Source organism: Oenanthe melanoleuca, chromosome 1 (assembly GCF_029582105.1).
Source record: "Oenanthe melanoleuca isolate GR-GAL-2019-014 chromosome 1, OMel1.0, whole genome shotgun sequence".
Classification (NCBI taxonomy): domain Eukaryota; kingdom Metazoa; phylum Chordata; class Aves; order Passeriformes; family Muscicapidae; genus Oenanthe; species Oenanthe melanoleuca.
In genome coordinates this window covers 50,208,830-50,235,346 of record NC_079333.1, presented here as the reverse complement: position 1 = coordinate 50,235,346, position 26,517 = coordinate 50,208,830, and the positions used below count along the sequence as shown (strand labels likewise).

At 41.5% G+C, this 26,517-nt stretch overlaps 2 protein-coding genes across 2 annotated transcripts in view; one reads left to right on the top strand and one right to left on the bottom strand.

The window, feature by feature from the left end:
* The first annotated feature begins 965 nt into the window (after positions 1–965).
* On the top strand, positions 966–9,516 carry STOML3 (stomatin like 3). The gene is made up of 7 exons (XM_056489673.1): positions 966–1,017; positions 3,646–3,749; positions 4,346–4,418; positions 5,455–5,537; positions 7,281–7,484; positions 8,443–8,577; positions 8,976–9,516. Exons 1-7 carry the CDS (start codon positions 966–968, stop codon positions 9,174–9,176), a joined length of 852 nt encoding a protein of 283 aa, XP_056345648.1. The 3' UTR covers positions 9,177–9,516.
* A 744-nt stretch (positions 9,517–10,260) lies between these two features.
* Positions 10,261–26,517, bottom strand: part of LOC130252258 (complement C4-A-like) — a 40,298-nt gene continuing 24,041 nt past the window's right edge. The window contains exons 26-41 of the mRNA XM_056489662.1: positions 26,314–26,470; positions 24,981–25,076; positions 24,508–24,676; positions 23,403–23,569; positions 22,794–22,952; positions 22,146–22,205; positions 21,612–21,705; positions 20,750–20,918; positions 19,014–19,101; positions 18,345–18,419; positions 17,622–17,730; positions 16,553–16,642; positions 16,067–16,159; positions 15,317–15,400; positions 11,758–11,890; positions 10,261–10,582 (exon numbers count right to left, since the gene is read on the bottom strand). Of these exons, the coding sequence (XP_056345637.1) occupies positions 10,444–10,582; positions 11,758–11,890; positions 15,317–15,400; positions 16,067–16,159; positions 16,553–16,642; positions 17,622–17,730; positions 18,345–18,419; positions 19,014–19,101; positions 20,750–20,918; positions 21,612–21,705; positions 22,146–22,205; positions 22,794–22,952; positions 23,403–23,569; positions 24,508–24,676; positions 24,981–25,076; positions 26,314–26,470 (1,882 nt within the window). The 3' untranslated portion in view covers positions 10,261–10,443. The remainder of the gene's footprint in view (positions 10,583–11,757; positions 11,891–15,316; positions 15,401–16,066; positions 16,160–16,552; positions 16,643–17,621; positions 17,731–18,344; positions 18,420–19,013; positions 19,102–20,749; positions 20,919–21,611; positions 21,706–22,145; positions 22,206–22,793; positions 22,953–23,402; positions 23,570–24,507; positions 24,677–24,980; positions 25,077–26,313; positions 26,471–26,517) is intronic.

The window sequence follows — 26,517 nt, the reverse complement described above, 5'->3', positions numbered from 1 at the left end:
TACTCTTACTTGGGGGACAATTTTAAGGCTTGCGAGCTGAAATGCTTCTGCTGTGGTTTTGAGGTTATCCAGCTCAACACCTGATGGACAGTGTGAAGAAAGGTGTGGTGAGGAAAGGTGTGATGAGCTATTCTACACAGTCTGGACACCTCACCTGGAGTTTTATTTATTATGCTGGTGTTTGAGATCTGAACAGTAGCTGAGCCTCAAAACAGCAGAGGAGCAGCACAGAATCTCTGCATTCTGGCTTTATGGCATCCTAGGTTGGGAAAGACATCTTGAGTCCAACCATTAACCCAGCACTGCCAAGTCCACCACTAAACCACATCCTTAAGTGCCACATCTACGTGTTCTTGAAATGCCACCAGGGAGAGGGACTCCCACTTCCCTGGGTAGCCTGTTCCAGTGTTTGGCAACTCTTTTGGTGAAGCAAGTTTTTCCTCATATTTAAGATAAGCCTCCCCTGGCACAGCTTAAGGCCATTTGTTCTTATACTGCTCCTTGTTTCTTGATAGAAGAGACCAATGCTCACTTTGCTACAACCTCCTTTCAGGCAGGTGCAGAGAGTGTTAAGATCTCCCCTGAGCCCCATTTTCTTCAGGCTATGCCTCAGCTGCTCCTCACAGGACTTACTTTATCTTCCTATCTTGTTTGTAGGGTTTTTAATCTCTGGTAGTGGATTCACAGAAATAATTTCCAGCTTGTATTTTGTGCGGGCTAAGACCAGCTGGGCCAAGTGCACCCCAGATAGCAGGCAGCCACAGAATACCATCCATCAGAGACACAAGCCTGGTGTTTGTAAACATCCTCTCCTCACCAGGGTAACTAACTCCCAGAAGACTCTTGTACAGGGGATTTCTCCTTCTCTCATCCTGCCTCCCTCTTCAGCATTTAGCACGAGCCCTGCAGTTTCAAGGTACACTGCTGTCTCACCTGTGAGGGGGTCAGGGCTTCCCTCCAAGGGGATGGATCCCCAGAGAGAGAGACCCAAGAAAATGAACACAGAACATCTAATTGGTAAGCCTGGCTTTGTGTGTGCGAGCGGGGTTTTTCTCAATAATGTTAAAAAGGAGCAGAACTAAGTACAAAAAAATGTACAAAAAATGTACATTTGATCTACATTTGATGTCTGACATAGACTGAAGATGAAAACTCAGAATCTGCCACTGTGAGTGGCACAGCAAGTTGCCTTATGCTGCCCTACCAGGATGCATCAGCATCTACCTTTTGCCAACATGGCCCCATGGATAAAAAAGACTGATTCAGCTATTGATACACTTCTGTATAGAGGGATGGGCTGGGGAGAGGAAAATAGGATCTAGCTAGGGAAGACAGAAGAATTTTTCAGCCCCTGGTAGAAAGCAGGAAGGTACATGGTGGTTAAAGAGGCTGAGTCTACTCCACCTTTTTGGTGACTTAGGAGAGTTTTGCCCACACTGAGTATTTAATTTGCTTTCCAAGTGTGAAACCCACATCATGAGTTTGTTTACCAAGTGTGTTTGTGATGTACCCTAAGGAGTGTATCAAGAAAAAATGAAGTGAATTTGATTCCAGCACTCTGGAGTTTTTCCACAACTTCTGAGTGATGAGCTCTCATATTTTGTGGTGCTTTGCAGCTCCTGGTTTGCTCTGGACTAAAGAGTCAAGTGAGATTTTTGGTGCTAATTACTATTATAATCCATATACAGGGGATGGCAAATTCAGGTCAATGATACATGGGATTGTGACTGGTTCTTCACTATTGATTTTTCTAGAGTTTTTTATTTGTTGTATAGTTAAATGGTTTAAACTTTAGGGTAATCAGAAAAGATCTGTGGTGGTTTGGGGGAGCTGGGAGTTTCATTCAAAGGCATATTTTCATTTCATATTTTCTACTTTTCTAATTGCAACCTACATTATTAGCTGGCATCAGGATCTCAAAACAGTTCTTGTGGAGAAGGATTCAATTGTACTTTGTCAGGTTTTGGATGCTTGCTTTGTGCCCATGGTGCTTAGGAGCGATATCTTGACCCCTAACTCTTCTCAGCTGTTTGAGTATCAATATGCTGAGTGCTGGCATTTTTTCCCATCTAATCCCCCTGTCTGTGGATTGTGCCATTCCCACCAAGCATCTTCAGAGTAGGCTCAGATGATGCTACAACCCAAAATTGCTTTTGAGGAGGTTCTTCATAATCAAAATTGTCGCTGGAGAAAAATATCTTCAGACATTTTTTTTTAAACTGGTCATTTATGTGAAATTGAGATTTGCTCAGATTTCAGGTTAAGAATGATGAATGATGCTTATTCTGTGACTTTCCTTGATCTCTTTCCGCTGACTAAAAGACACTTGACTGCTCTAACTTTATGTACCTGTTGTAGTTTAACACACCACTAGTATAATATGAACTACACTGTGTGGAGAACAGACAACAGTGGAAGGGTTAAAGATTTTCACACTAAATCCTAATAATCCTATTTTAATATACATGGCCTTAAGGTGAGAATCTTAGGGAAGCTCCCTAAAATCAATTTTACCACTGATTGGAGAGTGCCTGATGATACCTCATTAAACAACCAGGGATTTAAGGCTGCTGTTTTTTGGGAAGGGTGAGGAGGAAAGCTGAGCTCCCAGTGCCCCAATTCCGTGCCCAGCTCTCAGGGAAACCTGAGCCCAGACACCTCTGAATGCAAAAGTGCTTACATGTGAGTGATTCAATCTGCACCAGGGGCTCAGAAGCAGAATGGGCAAAGCTGTGAGCAGTGGGCTGGATGTACCACCAGGTGTGCAGCCACCACTGCAGCAGCACAGCCCAGCCTGGCACGGGGACTGCAGGAGGGATGTGCTGTGTGCCCTCCTTCCCTGGGGTGGCTGGGAATGCCCTGAAAAACCTGTCAGTCCTGCTCTGCTGGTCTGTCAGCTTGTGCCTTACAGATAAAGGAGACTCATGCTGGTTTTTTTCTGACACAGTATAAATTGAATTGTTTCCTTTTTATCATTTCTGTCTTGATGTGAGTTTTATTTGGTATCAGAAATTTCCAGTGCTGCCCTACTCCTTTGAAATAACTTACCTTACTACTGCCTTCCTTTCAGGCACTAAAATAATAAAATTAGTTTTATATTTGTTTTGTTTCATTAGAATGAAGTCTTGGGATGAGATGAGCTGAATGCACTGAGACTACTGCTTAAAGTGCATGGGTGTTTTGACAAGCACTAATTTTGAAGTTTAGGGTCTAGTGTATGGACTGGTCCATGCATATTCCTCAAACTGTTCATTAAAGAAAGCAGGAGCTCCCCTCATTTGCCTTGTTACCTGTTTCACACAAACTAAACCCTTTGCCCCACCCGATGGTTTCATACTCATGGTTACTCCACCCATTCATTTATTTCTCCTTCACAGCCCCCAGCTTTGGCATTATCTTCCATTTTCCTCTTTTTTTCCTGTTGCAAAATGTGCTTTCTGAACTTTTTTAAACTTTCTGTGCAGAAGGGCCATGAAGTTGAATGTTTGGTTAGGTCATTTATGGCTTTGAGTGATGACAGGGAGGAAGAGGGAGTGAGGTTTGTGGACTTTGTAGTCCCATATGATTGCACTGTGCTAGATGTACATTCCTGGGATAACTCCTCAATTTTGCATTCATTATTCTTCCTCCTCATATTTTTTACAGCTGACAGGCAGGATGGAATTGGTGTCTGTGGCTGGATCCTGGTTTCCCTTTCATTCCTCCTGGTGCTTATTACCTTCCCTGTTTCCATCTGGGCATGTATTAAGGTAAGCTAGCAGGATCTGAGGCATGTGAAGAATGGGCTGTTATCACTGCTGTTACTTTTTACTGAGTTAGAATAAGGCAACTCACCTTCACATTTTGGGAATCATAAGGGTTTTTTTGTGCTCTGGAAATGAGATCCACACAGGTTCTTTCACAAATGTTCTGTACTGCCACTTCACTTAATTTCTTCCAGTCTCAACATTCATCATCAGTTAAACTGCTGGTTAAACATCAGTTGAAGGTCAGAACTTCAGTCATGATGCACTAAGTGAAGTAGTTTAGATTACCTGAGGTGAGAGCCCCTTTACCTACAACTCCTCTGAGTGTGCTGCTGATGTTGAGAGAGCTCTGGGGTGTCCTTTTTTAGATCACTGTTAATTCTTTCATTTGGGATCTGTTTTGTAACCTGAGGACAGGGGCTGAGTTTTTCCAGCAAATCATGAGTCAAGTAGAAGATGTGAAGAAAGTGGTTTGCAGCTTTGTTGCTTCCTATATTATTTGCTCTTTCTTCAGATTTGATATGGGTGCCAAAGATTGAAGGATCAGGGGGTGAGAATATAATCAGTTGTAAAGTTCTAAATTTAAAATGTTTTCCTAGGTTGTCAGAGAATATGAACGTGCTGTTGTGTTTCGTCTGGGTCGTATACTGTCCAAGAAAGCGAAAGGACCAGGTGAATACATGCAGTTTTACTCTGTTAAAATCCTCTGGAGTTTTTTATGTTATTACAATGCACTCAGACCACATAGGGTATTGCAGAGGTTCCATGAAATCCTTCTCTATGGCATAGAGGGGAATGAGAAGGTCCCCTGTACTGCAGATCCTTTACCTGCAGACTGTTTACTTTTCTGAAGAGAAGATAGAGCCACCCTTCTGTCATAGCACAGAAGTTTGAGTACCTTGATACCAGGTATGACTTTGCTGCTGGGTAATTTGGACCACAGAAGGATGAGCTCATGCTGCAGACACTGTCAGGGACTGCAGGGAGGTTTAAATGCAGTGCTCAGGTCTGCCATGAGGAGTTTGCATTGGTGCAGTTACCACCTCTGGGCAATGAAATGGGCAAACTGGAAGTTGAAATAACAGGAAAAAGTCCTTTTCAGGTACTGTCCTTACTCTTGAATAGTAGTCACAGGGTCCAAAGAGCAGCTAGGCCAGGGCCAGGGATCTTCTGTGTGACTCTGGGTACCAAAACAACATTCTAAGATTACAATAGAAGATGAGAAGTTTTGTCCAGCTCCCTCTCCAGTGAAGGATTTCACTCCTTCACAGGATTTACCACATCTTGGGACAATGTTCATCATGTGGTGCAGGAATCTGGGCCTGGGTGATGTCTTTCCTGAGGACACATATGGAACCATACGTGACTTGTGATTTAAAAAGGTAAAATTAAAGGCATGGGGAGGAATTTCTGCCAAAATTCTCATGGCAGACTTCAGACAAGAGCTCCAAGCTGCCCATTTCCAGACCAGAGTCCTAGGTCATTAAGCTCTAATGAGTTCACATTATTTGCAGATAATTGCACTTCCCTCTGTTGTTTGAAAATGTAAAACACCACTGTTGTCATGTCTTGTAAGCAGAAAGGACAGCTGCAGTGATAAGGCAGGGTGTTATTCCCCATCCTGAGGGTATTTCCATTTGTTTATTTTCTCTAGAATACCTGGACTTCAGTTTTAGAGGTGTTTCATCTAATAATTTTTATTTTTCAGGATTGATCCTTGTCCTTCCATGTACAGATACATTTATAAAGGTTGATCTTAGGACAGTCACCTGTAAGATTCCTCCACAAGAGGTAAACACTCTAGCAACCATCTAAGACAGGAACAAAACATGCAGCAGATTCATGGCACAATCAAAAACAGTGCACGTGTTTTGTAATTTTACCATGCTGAGCTACCATATGGAATTTAGCTTCTTTGCTGTATCTTCTGGATTTCAAGCTGCTTACAAAACAACTTCTTGCCCAAAGAAGTTATGGGTGCCCCATCCCTGGATGTGTTCAAAGCCAGGCTGGAGGGGACTCTGAGCAAGCCAGTCTAGGGGAAGGTGTGCCTGCCCTTGGGAGGGGGTGGGAACTTTAAGGTCCCTTCCAAGCCTAACCATTCTATGATTCTTCTAGTCAAAATCTGCAGATGCATCATTGCAGGTCAAGGTGGTGTTCAGAACTGTGATTTCAAGAATAAAGGAAGGGAGTTACAAGAGTGAATGAGAGATGGAGGACAAGACAGGAGTGGGCTACAAAATTCCCTGTTGTAAATTAATGTCCTAATAAAATTGAATCTGACATGGAACTCACCATTCAAAAGAGCCTTCTACATGTGTCTGAAAAGGCAAATTACCCATGGGAAACAAATTCCATTAAATTAACAGGAATTAACAGGCAAGCTTCCACAAAACTCAGGTCCAAGCAAGAATGGATGGAGGAAGCAAGATACATCAAAGCAGGGTATATCTTCAGGCATTTTATTGACAAATTTTGACTGAAAAATTTAATCTGAAAAATCAGTTGTTTAACAGTCGTGTTCTGATTAAGTTTTGCTTCTTTGTGGCATCAGTCCCATGGCAGAACAATTCTGTTTATGGAGTTGGCACTGCTGTCCTCTTCTTTAAACAAAGAGCAGAGTGAGAAGAGGCAGCTCCAAGAAGTTTTGAGCCCCCAGAATTTCCTACTGTGTTCCCCAGGAGATGTTTTTTTGCTATTATCTTTCTGTAAGCAGAAAGAGCCTTTTCTCAGAGTACAGGGTGCAGGGGTGTGTGGTGTGAAATGAAAAATGGCTCCCCCAAAATGTGAGGCTGGAAGGAAGATGGTTGCAGATCTTGCCTTGTATAAGGCTTAGCAGCTTTTGGCCAGCCTTCTGCAGGAGTTGGCAGGATTTTTGTGAAGCATTCACTTGCAGGCAAAAGATGCTGAGGAGGGAAGTGATAGTGGATCATCATCAGTTTTCCACTGAAGCCTTCTGAGGCACAGAGAGCTTGTCTGGCAAAAGATGACAACACTGCTATGAATGCTAAAATATTTCTTTCAGTTTCTCCTCACAATTTCTTGCACTTTTTGTTTTAATTTGTTGGTGTTTCTTGCAAATACATTGTTTAGGGGAAATAGCACAGATCTTCCAAGCTGCATGAAATGAACTATTATATATATATTAATATATATTAATTAATATATTAATTAATTAATATATTATATATTAATGAACTCATTAATAGACCTTTCTACAAGAAAGGAAGAGGATAGCCATCATTTATTGCTGCAAAAGAAATTAGTTCAAAGTATGAGATTCACTAACTATTGAAGCAGTTATTTAGAGGGTATGTAAAGCATTTTTCAATGGTTTAAACTCTGTTGATGCTGGACAGCTCTCTTGAAGTAATTTCTTGGGGGAATGACAAAGAAATCAAAAGAAATTATTTGTGTGTTTGAATTATCTGTGCCTTTTACTAACTAAGTGTTAAATATATATATATATATTCCCCTTCCTAGCGAAGGATGTGTTGTTGGACCTTTCAGTGACTGTGCATTTGTCAAATGCAGATCCTCACGAGGGATGCTGTCACTGCCCAGGTGGATGGCGTGGTGCGCTACAGGATCCACAGCGCTGTCAGGGCAGTTGCCAATGTCACTGATGTCCACTCTGCTACCTTGCTCCTGGCACAGACAACCCTCAGAAACGTTCTGGGCACACAGAGCTTGGCTCAGCTGCTGGCAGGTCGTGAGGAGACTGCACACAGTATCCAGGTAAATCCTGCACTGAAAATTCACAGGCAAGGAGATGCCTTCTGGGGAGCAGCAAATGAGAAATAATCTTTCTTTCTTCAACAAAATCTTCCTTTATGGTTTCTTTTCAATTATACATCTCATTGCTTAGAGTAAGAAAGAGTTATTCTAAAGGTATTTCCCCAGGCTCTTGTAGCAGAGTTATCTCTATCAAAAAGCAATTAAAATTCTGAAATTATCCAGTGATTTAAAAAAATCAGCTTAGCCTTTGCACAGAGGCAGCTGCAAACACGGAGAAAGAGGTCTGGGAAGTTCTGTCTTGAGCAGACCCTTGATTGGGGCAAGACTTGTATCTCCGGTCATTACAGCTAAGAGTACAAAATGGAGTTGTTGTATGCTTTAAAATGCCATCTGGTTTCTTTTTTGTTTTGGCAGCCAAGGAGAAAGCAGAGGAAAAATCCCACACCTGATTTCCTAATTTCAGTCAGAGACAAGGCATATCAGACCAAAGGGAGACTGTACCCTCTGCAGCCAGGAGGGCGGCCATGGGCAGAGACAGGGCCATGGTGTTGGTGTGGACTGCAGGAGTGCCCAGGAGCTGAGCACAGATGAGTCTGCCAGTGCTGCAGGGCTGTCCTGTGTCTCACCATAGGGTACTTTTACTTGTTGTGCTGCTTAAGGAAGTTGCTGTACTATTTCTTTGTAAAAGAGAGTTTAGTAAGTGCCCACCTGAGGAAAGGAAGGGGCTCATAATTTAGGAAGCAGGAGAGCAGCCCCACAGGAGACACTGGTGTTGACCAGCAAGTGTTTGGTGAGGCTGTGGTACCCACTGTGCACACACCATGTGGGTGCTGGTGCCCCTGGAGCATCCCCTGTCTGCTGTGCAGGTTTGCCCTGTCCTTCTGTCCAGGCAGGGTACACCATGTGGCTTTCTGTCTGCCAGCACTGTGCTCTTCCTGGCGTGTTGTTTGTCCCCAAGGCTGCCCTGGACAGTGCCACGGAGCAGTGGGGAGTCAAAGTGGCCCGTGTGGAGATCAAAGACATCCGCATCCCCATGGCCATGCAGAGGGCAATGGCAGCTGAGGCAGAGGCTGCTCGAGAGACAAAAGCCAAGGTGAGACCCGGGACAGTGTCCATCTCCAGGCTTTCATTTCCTTGTCACAGAACCACAGAATTGTTTAGGATGGACAAGACCTCTCAGATCGCCAAGTCCAACCTTCAAACCCCACACTACCAAGTCCACCACTATACCATGTCCCTGAGCATCACATCTACATATATACTCTTTAAATGACCACCAGGGTTAGAGACCCCACCACTTCCCTGGGCATCCTCTTCCCAATGCTTGACAACCTAATTTTTTCCTAATATCCTATGTGAACTTCCCCTGGGGCAACTTATGTCCTATGGTTCCAGGAATCCAAGCTAGTTTGTTTTCCTCTCATTATAAAGCTGGATTTTCACCACTACAGGCAGCAGCTCCATGCCATTTCCATTTCTGTTCCTTTGCAGGTTGTGGCAGCTGAAGGAGAAAGGAATGCTTCCAAAGCTCTCCAGAAGGCCTCCATGGTGCTGACTGAGTCTCCAGCAGCTCTGCCACTGCGTTACCTGCAAACTTTAACAGCTGTGGCAGCACAGAATAATTCCACCATTGTCTTCCCTCTCCCCATGTATATGTTTGGGAGTTTGGGCAAGAAAAGTACAGGGGCATAGAGACTGTTTGTTCAATGGCAGCTCTTAGGCCAGAGATATTTAAAAAGGGGGTCCCAATTGGCAGAGTTAAAGTAGAAGCATGCTTGGGTCCTCTCTCCCCAAAATAAAATAAGTTTAATAATCATACACAGCTCCCACATTGAGGCTGCATTTGCAAAGTTCAGACACTAAGTAGTTCCAGCTTAGACTCACCTGCAAATAAAATGGAAGAAAATGTGTAAAATGTGTGTTAGACGTAATATAAAATTTTAATGATGCTTTCACCACACTTTACAGAGTCTTGAGTGTTGCAATTATTTGATTTATCTGCTAGGCAAGAACCTCTGAGCTGTTGATGTACTCCACACAACAGAAGGGTCAGACATTGGTATTTAACTCAAGCCCCGTGGAGTGGAAAGGAAGGATTTGGCTCTTAACCTTGAGGTGATTCTTTCATAAATGCTGGTAGAATTACTGGACAACAGGGATGTCAGTGGAACAGCCTATTCTTTATCTTATATTAATAGACATTAGTACTTGCTTTACTGACCTCAGCTGTATTTTGCCATATCACTGATTTTTATGTAAGATGTGTAGCAAAGTAAAGAGAATTCCTGACCAGGCATTACAATCACATTTCATAAATGTCAAAGCTGGGGCAAACCTCGAGGTCCTCTGAGCTACCAGCCTAACAAGCCTGTGGAAAACTCCTGAGTCCAGCACAGGACATGCTGAGTGTACCACTGCTAGTTCCAGCATTAAAAGTGTATGGAATCCAGCCCTGGGCTCAGCAGGACTCACAGTTACAACCAGAAACAAGCTGATGTGTTGAAGCATGAGTGTTGGCATCTCTTCTCTTTCAGCAGCAGTGTAAAGCAGGTAAGCCCATGAGTGCCCAGTTATCTTTTAGACCCATGAAGATGTCTTGGCCTTTTTAAAATCACTTTTTCTTGCCCAGGACTGCAGGAATTAATCAGGCAATGCACAATGTGTTTTTCTTTTGACTCTGCAAGATAATTGCACTGCTGTATAATAGCTCAAGGAGACAGAAACTCCTGCTCTCTCTTCCCCAGTGTCAGGTACAATGAACACAATAACTAGCAGAGGAACTGCATTTTTGTTGTATTACCCCCACACACATCCACAACAGGATACCCCAATCAGCGAAACAGCAATGGAAGCAGCCCTGCGACATTTCAGGTGCCACTGGGATACACAGGCTTTGCAGGAAGAATTCTGGCAGAAGGCAAGCTGTCCCACAGAGAGACGTGGGGGTCAGAGGCATGGCTCAGAGGTGGCACAGGCTGTCAGAGGTGCTCAGGAAGTCCCGCAGGTGAGCACAGCTCTGCCGGCGCACGGTGCTGCGGCACTCGCTGCTCTCTGGAATTTTCTCCACCCAGGCTTGTGCATCGAGTAAGTACTGCATCCTGAGGGAAGATGGGACAGGTAAAGATGGTTACTCATCATGCCTGACATGGAGCTAGGGGAAAGTGTAATCCCTGAGCTGCTGCATCCCTCCTCAGAGGCATCTCTGAAATCAAGAATTATGCTAGCCGAGAAACTTGCCTGAAACTTGCTTTCACCAGCAGGTTGACTGAGCAGTGAGCAAAGTCTGGGAGGTGTCAGTGCCAAGCTGGGACAGACCTGGCTGTTCTTGTGTTTTGAGTATGTCAGGAAAGCTTGGGCTAAGTTTCTGTTAGAGTTTCCAGAATGACACAAAAGACCCAAGTGCACACCAGTGGGACAGTGAGGGGAAGTTTAGTTCCAACAGAGCATCCCAAAATATTTCCTAATTTTCTGCAATGAGAAGCTGTGTAACTTCTAGTATTTAATGTCTGAACATCTTCACGGAAAAGATGTTGAAGATTAAACCTCTGCTGGGACACCCCAGTCTCTATCAGGCTTCTTTTGAAGCAGGTCACTGACCTAGGCACTCCCTTTGGTGTCATATAGAGACGGGAATGGGACTTTTTAAAGTTTTGGGAAGTGGTGCTCACAGTTTGATGGAGATCTCCTGCCTAGAAACTTTCAGAGGCATTTCCTTTCTCAAGTTCTGTGCAGGGAAATGAAATATTTAGGATGGCTTCCTCCCTGAATATTTGATAGCATCTTACTAAATTCCTACTCGGATAAATTCCCTTTTTTCATTAAAGTGTGACAGTGAGAAGTGAGAAGAATATGCTATTCACATGCATGATGTAACAGCAACCTTGGGAGCTGCTCTTAGTCACGACATCAGACATTCCTTCTGCAAACACAGAAGCTGTTTGAGGCATCTGCAGTAGATAGACTGGTAGCTTTTCCCATTCTTCTTTTCCAGCTGTGAGTTTTTAACCCAGGGGAACCATGGCAAGATTTGATTCTGAGAAGACTGGGAACCAGAAGTCTGGAAGCCTCAGATTTGGGTGGCTCAGCTCTTCCCCATAGCTCCCCTTTTGCCTATGGAGTAGAACACTTAATATTTTAATAAACCCAGCAGAATCAGTCTCTGAGAAATTTGGTGCTGCCTTTACTTTCTGGATGTGTTCTAAAAGATTGAGTATCCTCTGACTGATGGTCCATGATAGCAGCTGCTGCTGCCCAGACACCATTTTGCACTTACTTGTTGTTGCAGTCCACTGTTTGTCCATCTCTCCCCATGAGGAGGTAGCGTTTGCCAGGGACAATGTTTAACTTGCACATGGAGCGCGATAGGAACTGCCGGTGCTCGCGCACTTGGATGCTTTCATCTCCAGCTGTGGGACAGGAAGAGAAAACCCCATGAGCTTTTCTAACAAAGAGAAGAACTGTAGCCCCCAGGACACAACCCCCTGGGATCATTTGCCCCTCTGCTAAGCCAATATTTCACTTGGGAGTTGGAGCTTGACATGTGAATAAATGGCCGGGGTATGGTAGGATATATTTCCCTTAGCGTGACCTGACAAAAAGTAAGCCACTTTTGCCTTAGCTGATTGTCTTGGCCTTTGCAGTAATTATTGAAGGAGATGTTTTCCTATAGACCTTAGGACCTAATGGAGTTTGCTTAAATCTCAGAGAATGGAGGAAAAGCCAAGGGAAATAGAAAACGTGCATCTTCCATTTCAGATTGTTCAGGTTCAGGGCAGTCTTAAAGCTAGCAAACTAAATTCAAACATTTTGAGGCTCAACAATGCAGCAGACAGTATTAAAATCTCACTCCCCTTAGTACACCTCACCTGAACTTTACTGATGCAGCCTTTATGCTATTCCCTCTGAATCTGGCACACAGGACAATCTCCTGGTGATCTCCATGTTTAAGTAACTTAGAAAATTCTGGTTTGGATCCTGGCCCAGAAGTTTATTCACTCAGACTTGCACTGCCCATTACAGAAGTGAGCATCCAGGGCAGAGGAGGTGGCTGCTCTGACAGTGCAATGACATGAGAGCTGAGAAAATGCTTATTCATCAAACCAACCTCAGGTCATGAGGACACCATGTTGTTTAACTAGAACAACAGTTCTCAAAGTCCATTTGAAAAAAAAGCAAATAACGGCAATATTCTGATTTCTTAGTCTCTCATTGTAATTTGAAAATTCCTGTACAAATTCAATATTAAACCAGTTTAAATTACAGGTAAATTACACCACAGACTTTTTATCAGTTAGCAGAATCTTGTGCATCATCTGCTCTAATATAGAATATTATATTAAGTAATGGAAGTATGGAAAGACTAGTCATCAAAATCTTAAAAATAGAATAAACAACAGAGGTAGAATATTATAACATTAATTAGATTTCAGAGAATTTTACATAGACTGCTAATTTGTGAAACCTAGCTTTAAGAACCTTATCTGTCACCTAATTAAAAATCACATGAATTTAATACATTTTTAGAGAGAATATAAGTCCTGCAGGTTTTCTCATATAACCTTTCTGCTGTTCCTGTGCTACATGGTATCTTGAATTTTCATTTTGGTCATGGAATGCAGAGATGCATCAGAACTACTTGAGAAAATGATGATGATGTTATGCCTCATTTGGCTTAAATTACCAAGGTGTTTCTCGGTTCATATGCTTCACAAATGGCCCAATATAATTCAGACAGTGGGATCATAAACATTTGAGTTATTATCTTAAGTGGTTATTATGTAATTTTCAATTTTAAATGTCCAATTAAAAAAAAAAAAAGTTGAAATTTAATGTTTCAAAGCATCCAAGCAGAATTTAAGAAAAACAAGTTACTTCAAGTTTTAGAATCTGTAATGGGAAATACTGTTTAAAAAAGCAGGGAGTGGGGAGAAGAGGGAAAAAAAAAAAGATTCTGTGCTACTTTGTATGGGTTATATTTTTCCCCTAAAGGACTTCTGGAGGACTCATAGGACAGCATAAATATTAGCCATCCAGAACATATACACTAATCCTATCAATAACCAAATTAATCTGAGAAGCACACACCTGCAAAATTCTCTTTTGCTGCCTCCCAAACACAAATAAGTGTTTCCATCTGTCTTCTGAACCAACCCTTTATTTCAAAGATTGTTAAGGAAATAACGACAGGGTTCAGAGAATGAGATTTTATCTTACTAATCTTCATCTAAACCTGTTGATGGCAACAGAGGCAAATCTCACTCAAAAGAGCCACAGAGAATACAAGAGGTAACAACACTAGTTCAGTCACAGGCTGATTTGGGTTCAACACCTAGCTTTTTCTTCATTCTCATATGGCTTCATGCCTCCTGCCAGCCTTTCCCAAGCCTTTTAAACGATTCCTGATGCTCAGAAGCTGCATATGACAGCACAAACAACAACAATAACAAAAAAACAAAAAAACAACAACCAAAACAACAACAACAACAAAAAAACCAAAAACAAAGAAAACAAAAACAAAAACAAAAAAGAAAGTATCAAATATGTGGAAATAGAAGACATCTTTTCCCTTTAGCTTCACATTCAAAGGACGGTTCTCTCAGCTACCAAAACCCAAAATCTTTGCAGTGCTTTCTTGTAAATTGTGAGTAGAAATGCATTTGGACCCAGAGCCTTAAAACTTTTAAATCCTGTAGGTATACTCAAGAGATTAATAAAACTTTCCATCAGGATGCCATAATCTCCTATAGTCAGTATTTTGACCACTAGGTACATTATCATTTCCCTCCATGTGGAAAGCCCTGGGTGTGCCAGATGCTCTCTCTGGACTCGGAAGCATGGAGCTTATTTTCCTACAGGAACTGAACATTGGGCACAGATCACGAGTTGTGTGCCATAAAGTACTGTGTGACATTGCCAGGCTAAGATTGTTGGAGTTAATTATTCTGCTCCAGAGAGGGGAGATTTCAAAACCTTTTAAGTTCCTTTTTAGAGGCAATCTCTGCTGCCAAACACAGAACTGGGATACCACATGACACCACGGCAGCTGATGTGTCATCTGACAACTTCCCCAGAAATTACTCTGAAGAGTATCAGTGCTCTCTGATACTGCTGATTAAATTCACATGGGGGGCAGCTGGGACAGCAGGACATTGTCTACAAGCTGCAAAAACCTTTACACTGCACCTAACAACAAAGAAGCCTCTCTATTTCTTTAGCAGAGTTATTCAATTGAAGTTCCAGAACTTTTCCTGTCTTCATTGACCTCAGGCACGTCACTGTGGACAACTCTCAGCCTGTTCCACAAGGGTTGCAATTGCTTAACAATTAGTTGAGTAATAAGCACTTCAAATCTTCATGTAGTATCAGAACAGAGGTCAGTGGATATATGTCCACATGAGAAAAAATAAGGATCTGTCAACAGTCTAGAAAATGAAATAGTTGATGCAGAAGACATAATATCCACACTATGCATGTTTTTTGAAGGGTTTAACTTAGACTAGCTCCAGTTTGTAACCATGGACTCAATGAGTCTGGAATGTGCCTTCTGGTTTATTTTCATCTGAAATGAATGAAGCTCGTGTGCTCTGGGATTGCACAATGTGAACCAAAAAACCTACTCCAGGGCTGAACTGAACAGTGAGGCAGCTGCACCAAACAAGCCTTGCAATAAATAAGCCTTCTTGAAAGCCTACTGCAGTAATATATCTGACCCTACTTTTCCATGGCAGAAGGCATCTGCATGGCTCATGCAGTAATATTAGTATTAGCTAACATTTAGTCAAACTTAGTTTTCCTACAGGTGAATGAAAGGAATCAAACATTTCAATACTTACATGCTTTAAGGATTTTGTGGATTTTGGCCTCATAGTAATCAAAAACATTCTTCTTTGTACTGTTGAGGATTTCTACCTCATATGCTGCAACAGACAACAACTCTGTTATAGCAGATGCCAACTTGAAATTGCATCCAAAGACTGAATAATAGGTGTGCTTTTATCTAGTGTCTGGACAGAGAATGGTGTACCATCTACTCACAAACCATGGAATTATTAATCAAGAGACTCTACATTTGTATTCCTTTCTTTGTATTTTTTCAAGGAAGCTCCTCTGTGGTTAGGTTCTCACTCTTTTTCGTGTCCTTCTGTTAGCATCTACCAGTTTTCCTTCAGTAATTTATCCAAGTTTGTATCCAAAGAAGAGGCCAGAAAGGCAAATTAACAAAGGGGAAATATTAATCTAGCTCTGCAGAAGGAGCTGCTGAACTATGGCATGCCATGGAAACCTTATTCTTTGTTTACATCCTGTAACATGAGGGACTGTGGTACTGCACCATGGGTTTTTTCTAAACCCTGTAACATAATGTCCACCCCTCCTTCCCCCAGCATCCTACTGCATCTTTCCAAGGCCTTCACTTCCCACTTCACTGCCCTGATGACTACAACTGCACATTTATTTCTCCTCAGCCTCTCAGCCACATATAGAAACCCTACTCCATTCAGGAGAGGTCTGGGCATATTAAACTATAAATTTATACTTATTAAAATGAATGATGGTGAAATCAACAGCTGTGTTTCATGCCTTACCATAATCTGCAGTAGGTTGGTAGCAGACAAAGCTAACACGTGTGGTTTGTGTTAATGCTTTACTGAAAGTTGATTTTTGTTTTGGGCAGGGACCTGGAGGGAAGAAAATAAGTTATACAACCCTATAGGCATGGATATGTAGATAGATAGATAAATAAATAAATAAATAAATAAATAGTTTACACATTCATATTCACACAAAAGTATAACAGAGAATAAAATGGCAGAACAATTTTCTTAGTGGTATGACAGAGGGTTTTTACATACATGTGCATATATATATATATATTGTATCTAGATATCAAAAGATCCTGGATGTCTTACAAAAAAAAATTATTTGATATTGAACATCCTAGAGGATGGATGTGTCCTGTATTACACATTAGGATAATTCTAATGGTCCTTTCTAGGCTTAACAATTCCCATGTAAATAGTTCCTAGAGGCAACTATCTTCTTTTAGACCAGCTTATGTGGTCATTCCTTACCTTCTGCACACTGGCAGACGCCGGCGTGGCACAGCTTGGAAAGCAGGGCACTGTGCTTGGGAGCACTGTAGAACACACTGCACCTCCTGTCTGTGGGCAAGGAACAAAGCAGCTTGTGTGGGAGAGCTCAGCTGGAAAAGCCTGTGCAGCACAGTATGAACTACCTTGGCAGCCCAGTTTTTCCCTGGTCCAGAGAAAGCAGAGCACTGAGGGATCAGATGCACATCAGCAGTTCCCAAAGACCTACAGCTTAGGCACCTAGAGCACAGCATTTCCTTTCAGCTGAGCAACAGTTTGAGGTTGTTTTTGTTCAGTTGGATAATTTTTAGTTGGGCATTTTGTTGCTGTTGCTGGGGTTTTTTCTTTGACTTTATGTGGTTTTTTTTAAGCTGTACTCTTCCCTCCCTGTATTCCTCCCCACTCCCTCATATTTTTTTGTTCCTTCTGGAAACTATACATCTTAAAAGCCTCTTTAGACCATAGAACAGCAGTGAGGACTGCACTGTTTCAGAAGAAGATAGGATCAACCAACAGTTAGTGGTTTAAACCCAGTGTAAATTGTCTTGGATCATTCTGTTAAGGCAAAGTAGAGATTTGACCTAATTTTCAAATATTGTTTGCATAACTTTGGCAGATGGGGATGATTTGCATTTGACCTTTCTTTGAATGAGGAACAAGACTTCTTTCTCTGGCAAGCACATTACAAAAGTCAAGCCTCTAAGATTGCATATTTTAGATGCATAAAGATACAGCCTGACAAAACAAAATGTCAGTGAAATATGCTTAAAAGCAACGTAAGAAACAGGAACTCAGGAAATCTTATTTAAAAATCGTGAATGTAAAAGTTCCTATTTTCAGTCCATTTGCAATACTGGACCATTCCTGAGAAGATCTCTGTTTAGATGATCTGAAGTAACTGGAAGATAGTTATGCAAAGCTGGTTATTTTAACACTCAACAAAATTACATGGTTTCACACACTGCATCAAAATCAACTTTCTGTAGACTGGAGGAGTATTTTGAGAGTCTCTCTCTCATGAGAGTTATGTATAATTTTTCTGTGCCCTTACCAGGGTTGTAAAAATCATAAAGGACAGCATTTGCTGGCTGAACCAAGCCCATGGGGTTGATTTGCTTTGCCCCAAATGATATACAATCTGGGTCCGGTCCACTTGGGAGCTGGAGGGAAAAGGAAAAACAGTTCTAATGAGAAAACTAACTCTCTTCTCAGTCAATTCTGCAATGTTTGTGCCTGTACTAATTGATGAACACTTATTCTGATGGCATAGCTGAGTTAATACTGATATCTGCTTTGTCTGTAGAGGTGAAGCAATTCAAGTGGGTGTAGGATGGAGTCATTATCCAAAATATTGGGAAATATACACAGAGACTAGGGGTCCTGAAGTTTACATTTGTTTGTCACTATATGGATCTTGGTCTTGACATGAAAGATGTCCATGTGGAATTTACAGGACCACCAGTCAACACTTTTGTTATCACGTATGAAAAGCATCCATTCTGGCTAGAGAGGGAGAGAATTTAACTTTTTTTCTTGGGCCAAAGGCCAAATCTTGATTATGAACTACATCTTCTTGGACATAGAAAGGTGGAAGGTGAAAGTGTGTGTTTCTCTTCTCCCCTTCCTCTGTTCTTTCCACTGAGCTATTCAATAATAATAAATGATAAAAATTACAGAAAGGTAATGGAGGGTGAAAAATACAATGATTAGATTTTTAAAAAGCCTATATGCTATCTGAAATGGCAAGGATTAGAAAATCATTGAGTCTGCTTACCTCACCAAAGTAGAGCAAAACCTTCCCTTCCTTGTACTCAAAGTGCTGAATGTACCTGTCTGAAGCTGTCACCAGCTGCAGGAAAACAAAGAAACAAATAAATCAGAACAAATCCCTGGCAGAGGAAGGAACACCTTTGCTGCCACCTTCCACATTCTAGTTTGCTTTGTTCATCCCTTCCTCCCTAAAGGAGACAGTCCTGAGAGCATGAAACTGAGAAAATCTCCCCCAAACCAAGCAGGCTCCAGAACCCCAGACTCTGTAGCCACGTTTTCAGAGCACTGTGCCCCATCTCCTTGTCACTGTGCCCTGCCACCAACCACCACCAAAAGATTATTTGCCTTCTGCTCTGCCAGCACAGGGTGCACTGTCCTGGCGTGCCACAGGGCAGCAGCATCTGGTCAGGAAAGGCACATTACTGCCCTGCTGAGCCTCACTCTCATTTCTTTTACAAAGGACTAAGAAATCTGAACTCTGATCAACACAAGCTTTGCATTTCTTGTATATATTCAGGGAAATTTTTATTAGAATGAGAATAGTGAAAGTCTATCTATCTAACTATCCAAAACCTGTTTTCCCTTGCTCTTCTACAGATTTTTGGAAAGATTTTGAAAGAAAAATTGTCTAAAAGGTTCTATAAAAGACTGCATAGAGAAGTGTGTTTCTAACCTGTTCGAGTTCCTTTGTGTCAGGCTCCAACCCACTCAGCAGAGTTAGATCAACCAGGGACATCTTTGGTACTTTGGGACCTGTGGACCTTTATAAGGGAGATGGTCAGCAGTGAGCACCTGCACTGAACAGCCAGGTTGCTTTGAAGAGTCTGGCTTTACAGGCCTGCTAAAGCTGAAGCAAATCCATTCCATTTAACTTTCCTAAGTGGATTTTAATTTGAAAATTAACTGCCTAATTCATTAAGAGTCACGAGAGTCATCTGTACTAGACAAATAGACGTCCAAAATCCAGGTGCCCTGCCTGAGCTTCTCATATAGGCTTGCCTTGGAGTTGATAGGCAGAAAAAAATCACCTGTAAATGACAGTTCATCCCACCTTAAAAGTATTGCTGAAGCCAGGGAGGTAAACAGCACTGATAAATTATCAGTTCTCTATTACATACAAAGTGGAGATAGGAAATTAATTTATCCGAATTTTTCACAGACTAAGTCAAATTTACATCACCTTTGCTGTCCAAATCAAAAATCCTCATTGCTGTAATTATCCACTAAATATATGTATTGGATTTCCAATCTTTCAGCTTTCATCATCTCAAAAATCAGGTGATTGTGTCATTGCTGGAAAATGAAGTTGTTCTGAACTCACACAGGATGCCTTGACAGGAGATATTTTACATACACTTAGTGGTACTTCAGAAACTTCTATTTTGGAACTCTCCCATAAAGGGTGCACCACAGTGTAGGGAAGAAGAATGGTGATGTAATTAATGCCTTCACTTTTTCTCCCATGTCTTAACCACAAGGAATTCCACATTACTGTCTAAGCCTCAGCCTAACACTGAGCAGAACAGGGATGCAGAACAGTGGATCTGGTAGCTGATAAATGTTTCATAGCAATTAATGGGGAAGATGATGCTTTGGCCAGTACACAATTCACTGAATATGTATTTAATGAGGGAGAGTGAAAATTTGGAATCAGGGTAACTTCAGTCCTCCCCTCTCATTGTTCATGCCACTGTTTAGAAGAAGCAATAAAACCACTGTCTACAAGGTTTTGACATAAGTCAGTGGAACACCAAAATTCTACTGGAGAGCAAAACCTGCTTCTTCCACCCTGCTCCTCTCTAGAAGGAGAACCCAGGATAGCAATGAATTTGTGCTTCAGAGACCAATGCCAAACTGTAAATGGGAGCAAAGACAGGTGTTTCAGTGTTACACTGCATAGGAAGGTTTCTGTTTTCCTTCCTCTGCCCTTTCCAAATTCTTGTCACCACAGAATATTCCATCTGCCTCCTCTTCTCTCCTAGACAGTATTAGTCATCCTTCTTTTTTTTTTTTTTTTTTTATGAGGCCAGAGTGTGACCACAAAGGAAGTAACAGCATCTCTCTAGGAAGCAATGAAAGTCTTTAAATGCTCTACTACTGCGTTCCAGCTGTATTTACCTTTTTTAAATAAAAGTTTTCTTTCAAATTATTAGCCTGCCAAGTGCTTCAGAGCCTCCCCAGAGTTTGATGGGGAAGAATCTGCAGTGGACATTTGAAGTCTATGTAAGTAAAGTAAATAAATCTCATCCATTGTCTGGAAATCTTTTCTCCTGCCAGTGAGAAAGGACACACACTTAAAATATGTGCAGACTCACGGAAGATCACTAGGTTGGATGCTGAGTTTGTGGATATGAAGAAGGTGACAAAGGAGAATTACAAACAAAGGAAGAGCTGATCTTGCAGACCTACCTGACACAGACTTTGTATTGCAAGGATTCTGTTTTGCTGTGAGAGGTCAAATCCCTTTTTCTTCTGCTGTGGATATCAAACCAATCCATTTTAGTCAGTGCCTCAGATGAGCTATTTCCTGCAGTAGCCAAGTCCTCATAATCATCATCTTCATCAGAGTATTCAGCTTCTGGAGGTGAGAGACATGGTCAGCCATGCACAAATTTGGCTCCTTTTGGTATAATGATAAATACCAGTGGGTGGTCATGCCACCACTGTGAGCTTTATAACAGTTCACTGTACACTGTCTCAGTGTTTCCAATTCATTCAGAGTTAGAATTTTAGGGATAACTGTAGTAAGAATAACTAACAAACCTAGCTAAGAATGGGGTATAGGCTATGCATAAATACATGAAGGACAATCCCTCCCTCCAGAAGTTAACAATTCAAACAGAAAAAACCAATGCAGACACAGGCAGAAATTATGATGACTACACACTTCAGGGGATGGAAATCACATCCTTGCTCATAGGAAGTCCTATGACAGATCTGCCTCAAAGAATTTTAAGCCCATGTGGTAGGTCCCTTATTAGCCAGGGAAATGAGCAGGGCTTTCCCCTGAAGGGAGCTCACCTCCTCTTACTCAGGAGGAGTTTCTAATGGTATCTGTGTAATTTAAGTGCCTGCTGCACCTACAGTCACTCAGTTATTACACTATTTAAGAATAACAAGCTAAATGAAACAATGACTAGGTAGAGTTCACAGACTTCTCTTTTTCCTTGTTTCATTCATTTGTTACCACTTTCCAAGGCTGGAAAGCTATGAGGTATCATTAGCTGCTGGCCAAACATGCCACCTTTGAGACTCAGCCCTTTTCACTCACCAGAGTACTTAAGGCTCCCTTCCACTTCCACTGTCAAAATCAAATCATTGCAGGTGCTGTTCTTCAGCTCAGGTGACCAGTACATTTTTAATATCTAAGATGAACACACAAACAGCAAGCCACTAAAAATATCATTTAAATGACAAGGAGTTTACCCATTCAGGACTTCAACACACAGTGATGGTACATGGGAGTGTGGAAAGACCAGTCCCCCAGCTGCACAGACTGGTCATGGATATAAGCAGGTCCCATGTGCAATTCACAAATGATGTGGGACTCCTTTGAGATAACTCTCCATTTCCAAACACAAAGAGGTGTTTCAAATTCCAGCCACCTCTATGACCCTTGACATTTTATGGATTTAATAAAGTTACAGGAAAAATTGACTGTCCATAAGGGTAGGCTTTAGGCCCAAAATTTTAGAATTTGGGAGGTAGGAACACAAAGGTTGAGGCCATAGCAAGTAAGTTTTAACTTCAGTTTTAAAAAGGGATTAAAAGAAGTCCAGCTTTGGATTTTGAATTTGCAGCTTACACTCATTGTCCCGTTTCCTTTGCCACGTACAGATACTTCAAGTTTTCTCCCAAGTTCAAACTGCAAACCAAGAGGAAAAAAAGATATTTAGTCTGTGCTCAGCATTTGATCCATTGTTTTCCTGACAGCTTGACAGGCTTCTATGCCTTTACCCTCCCAAACCTGGGTAGGGAAAACCTTTAGCTATGGAAGGAATTATGAGACCTCATGTCTCAAGGTTTTAAATGTACTGAGCTAAAGCATCTTACTCTGCTGTTTTAAGTAGATGCATTTTACCAACTTCAGTCTCTCCTTTGTATCCTGGATTTCACATTCTCACAGTTCCAAGCACAATGAAGATCAGAATATTCCTCTTCTTCCTCATTCCCTAGGACTTGTTCCTGGCTGCTCTTCACTTTTGGGAGAGATTCATCCCACAAAATTCCTCAAAGAGGCAGGAAAGCACCTCTAAAGTGTATTGCTAAGCATGTGCTGGTTTGGGGTTATTTTTAGCTTTAAAGAGTTTCTGTTGTTTTACAGATCTAATTATTTCAAGGAATAATAAATCAGCTATGTCATGGTTGCTTAGTGTGACAAAACCTGGGCCAGGGGATTTGATTTCTTCTTTTTGAGGGAAAGAGCCCTTTGAAAGAACTAATGGCTGTATACCTCTAGCTGCTTCTGAAATTCTTCATGGGCATCAGTCAGAACAATGCTGTAGTAATTTTGCCTTCCAGGTGTTCCCAGTCTGACAGTCAGGTCAGTGGAAGCAGTGTTCAGTGTCTGTATGCTGTAGGCTGACAGAGCTTCTAAGGCCACCACTGTGTCCTAGGTGAGGAAGAAAAGCAAAATAAATTAGCAGTTATGCCAGGTTATTTCAACAACAGCAATGTGAGATGACTTTATCAGTCACCTTGAATTCAATTATATGCTTTTTGCTGCTGTGAAATGCTCCTGCATTTATCTGTTCCTATTTGCACAGGCTATTCATTTAATTTCCCAGATTCTTCTCATAGCACTAAAATTGTGAACACATTGGAGTCCTGACCTTAGATTATCCTACTTCTTCATGAGGACAAAAAAATTTTCTTTGCTGGCTTTTAACTATTTTATCTTGGCCTATTGCTAATTAACAATCCAAAATCTTTACTGCTTCATACAGCAAAGAAGTTGAAAATTAACTATTATGATGCTTTCAAATCTAAATGAAAAAGTTGTTAGGGGGTTTTTATCTCCCTCCCTCCCCTTAAGACTCCCCCTGAGCTGGTGGTCAGGCACCTGTGTGGAGCAGAACCCTCCGCCGTAGCTCCTTCTTTCTGTCAGCCACGTGGCAATGGGCCTTGCATATTCCATGTCTTCCAGGAGCAAGGTTTGGAGCAGGGCATAGGCAGAGGTTTCCACTGAGACTGCGTTGTTGCCATCTCCCCAGTAGCGCTGCTGCTTTGCTGCAAGAATAACCCAGTTCTAAATCCCCTTGGCAGGGACATTTGCCAAAAATCACTGTTGTTCTACACAGTGGATGCTCTGTGTCATGGCACTGTGGAACCACAAGACACAGATGCTGCTGTGAGAGCAACAAAAGATAATGGAGAAGAAAACCCACAACTTTCAGTTTTGATTTCTCCAACCATCACAGTTTGACGACCCCATTGTACAGTGATATCCGTCTGATGGAGTGGTAGCATTGTGTCAGGTGGTCCTTCATACATAATAATATTAATTATGGCCACAAATCCAGCCTTGATTAAGGAGAAGCATACTCCCTATGCCTAAACTGGGCTGCTGAACTGCACTGTATTCACCAAAGGCATTGGGAGGAGTAACCAGGGTGGTGGTGCAGCCACACAGCTGGCTGACTCAGCATCACCACAGCCACACCCTGCAGTGGTGACATCCTTGGGGGCTGGGACAAAGCACTCAGAGCTGGTGGGGGGCTCTGAAAGCAGGTGGGCTGCAAGAGACACCTTCCCTCCTGACCACAAATCCAGTCTGGACTACTCCTGTATGTTGCTGCTTTCTCATAGGAAGTTTCTTCTTCCTCATTTAGCTTGGACTTTTTTTTTTTTTTCCCAAGGGAAGCAGAAAACATAAATGAATAATTACTGTCGTTTTGTTCCAATTCCAAAATCTGAGAAGGTCATGATCCAAGTTTCACTATGCTGTGACTTTATAGTGATATTGATTATGAAAACAACATATTAAAATATCAAATATAGAAATATTTAACTATGCAATATAAATAATTAAATGCATTACACATGTATATACACGGTTATATAAAACTAATTTTTCATTTACTTCAATTTGTTTAGTTCATGTGCTCAGAGTGTTTCTGTTAGGAAATGTGCTTTCTAAAGGGATTTTTAAGAAAGGTTACCAGTACCTTCATCAAAAGAAGCACAGCTCCTTAATTTTTCTTTCACAAATGGAGCTTCTGCACTATCAGACTGCACAAGTGTCAGAGCATAAGCAGTGATGACTGTAGAATAGCAGTCAGCATTTCTTGAAAATTGATTTTTCATGTAAGCCACTGCTCCTGTAATCACTCGTGCCTGTGAAAACAGAATGGATCCAGTTGTGAACATCACTGAGACCTGCTAACTGGCAGTAGGAAACTACTACTAGGAAATTACAATACTTCACTGTCATAATTTTTAAGACAATTCTAATAATATTTGCTCAGTGATTAAAGCCATGGAGCGCGTAGCTCGAAACACCTTGCTGTATATTAGATCATGATATGTTTTCCTATCCACCACAGGTGTAAGCTGATTTTAAGCTCCTCATTCTCCCAGAGATGCTAGGGTGGATATGCCACTGTGCACGAGACTGCAGACTTAGGGTCAAGTTTCCTACCACATCAGGTGATGGATAGGCACGTAGGGTCTGCTGCAGTGCTATGGCTACAAAGGCTGTCATAGCCAAATCCTCTTCTGCTGTCCCAATGCCACCCTGGAAGGTGAAAAATGAAAAGGAAAAGTTTAATGTGCATGCATATGCATGATTAAATCTAGAAATCACTTTCCATAGAGTCAAGGATCTTCCCTGCAAACCCTCTGACCATTTACCATGTCGCCGTTGCTAATTAAATTTTTCTCAGTAATTTGTGTCCATCTAAAAGATATCTTCTATGGTGCAGCCAGGTTGCATTTAACAGTGTAAGAGCTCAGGAACCCACCACATCCTTCAGTCCATAACCAAACATTTAGTTATCTACAGCTAAAAATCTAATAATTTCCCATAGAAACATTCCTGATTTCAATTGTCAGTCACTAGGAGGGTGGGGTTATTTTCATCTCTCTGCTACTCTCTAAAGAGCCCTCTACCTTGCAGACAGAACTTCTCTCCTGGGAAGGTATTTATACACAATTACTAGATCATTTCTTATCCCTCTTCCTGAAAAAGTAAGCACAGTGCTCTCATTAGATTTTTCCCCCTAAAACTCTTGAAGTACATGTAAGATGGAAGATTATCTCAGTTTGAACACAGGTCAAAAAACCTCCAAACCTTTTGACCAGTGCTTGAGCTATTTGTTTTTTGTTTCTTTTTTTTTTTTTCTTAATAGTGTTATATCAACTGTGAAACTAGCTTTGAGGGTGAAAGCCTCACTAGTTATTTGACACAGATCATTGAAAATATTAAAGCATGTTTTTTCATATATATACATGGTCACTACATTGCATTTTCAATGAGTTTTGGAAGATGCACATTACTTTCCTAGACTTAATTGATGCACAGTATAACAATTTTGTGTTTCTGGACAGTTATAGAGGATGTGTAGACCAAGATATGCAATTGGAAATTCTGATTAAGTGTTATCAATTTTTTTTTCACCATGGGCATGGTGAAATACTGAAACAGGTTACCCAGACAGACTGAGATGTACTGGAGACTCAGCTGGACATGGCCATGTACAGTCTGATCTAACTAGAACTGTTTTGAGGAGTGTTTGGACTAGATGAGCTCTGGACATCCCTTCAAAACAAAGTCACAATTCTACAAAGGCAATTTTATTGCCTTTGATCATAAAAGGCTTAACAATTTATCAAACATATGAACCCCCCAGAAATAATTTTTAAAGTGCTCTATAGGCATAGCTGAAAAAAGTATCTAAGGCTATTCTAAGACTGTATAAAAGATAAAGGTGGTGAAAATGCACAACAAATTCTTCTAAACATGGATGACCTACCTGCATTTTCCTGTCCATTACAGGGTGGTGGTCGTGGAATGAACCATCTGCCTGCTGTTGATTAACCAAGTAGGAAATTGAGTTGCTTATGTGACTGTCTTGGACACTGAAGTATTCTCTGCTCCTTGTGAGCACTTTAACAATGAATGCAGTTAACCTGCACAAAAGCAAATTTTCCAAACTTGTGCTGACAAATATTTATAT

What these genes read in the sequence shown, in the direction of transcription:
- STOML3 (XM_056489673.1), top strand. Translation starts at nt 966, where the DNA reads ATGGATCCCCAGAGAGAGAGACCCAAGAAAATGAACACAGAACATCTA. An exon ending in CAAGAAAGCGAAAGGACCAG is followed by an intron (nt 4,419 to 5,454) that starts GTGAATACATGC and finishes TTTATTTTTCAG; the next exon opens with GATTGATCCTTGTCCTTCCA. An exon ending in CTCGAGAGACAAAAGCCAAG is followed by an intron (nt 8,578 to 8,975) that starts GTGAGACCCGGG and finishes GTTCCTTTGCAG; the next exon opens with GTTGTGGCAGCTGAAGGAGA.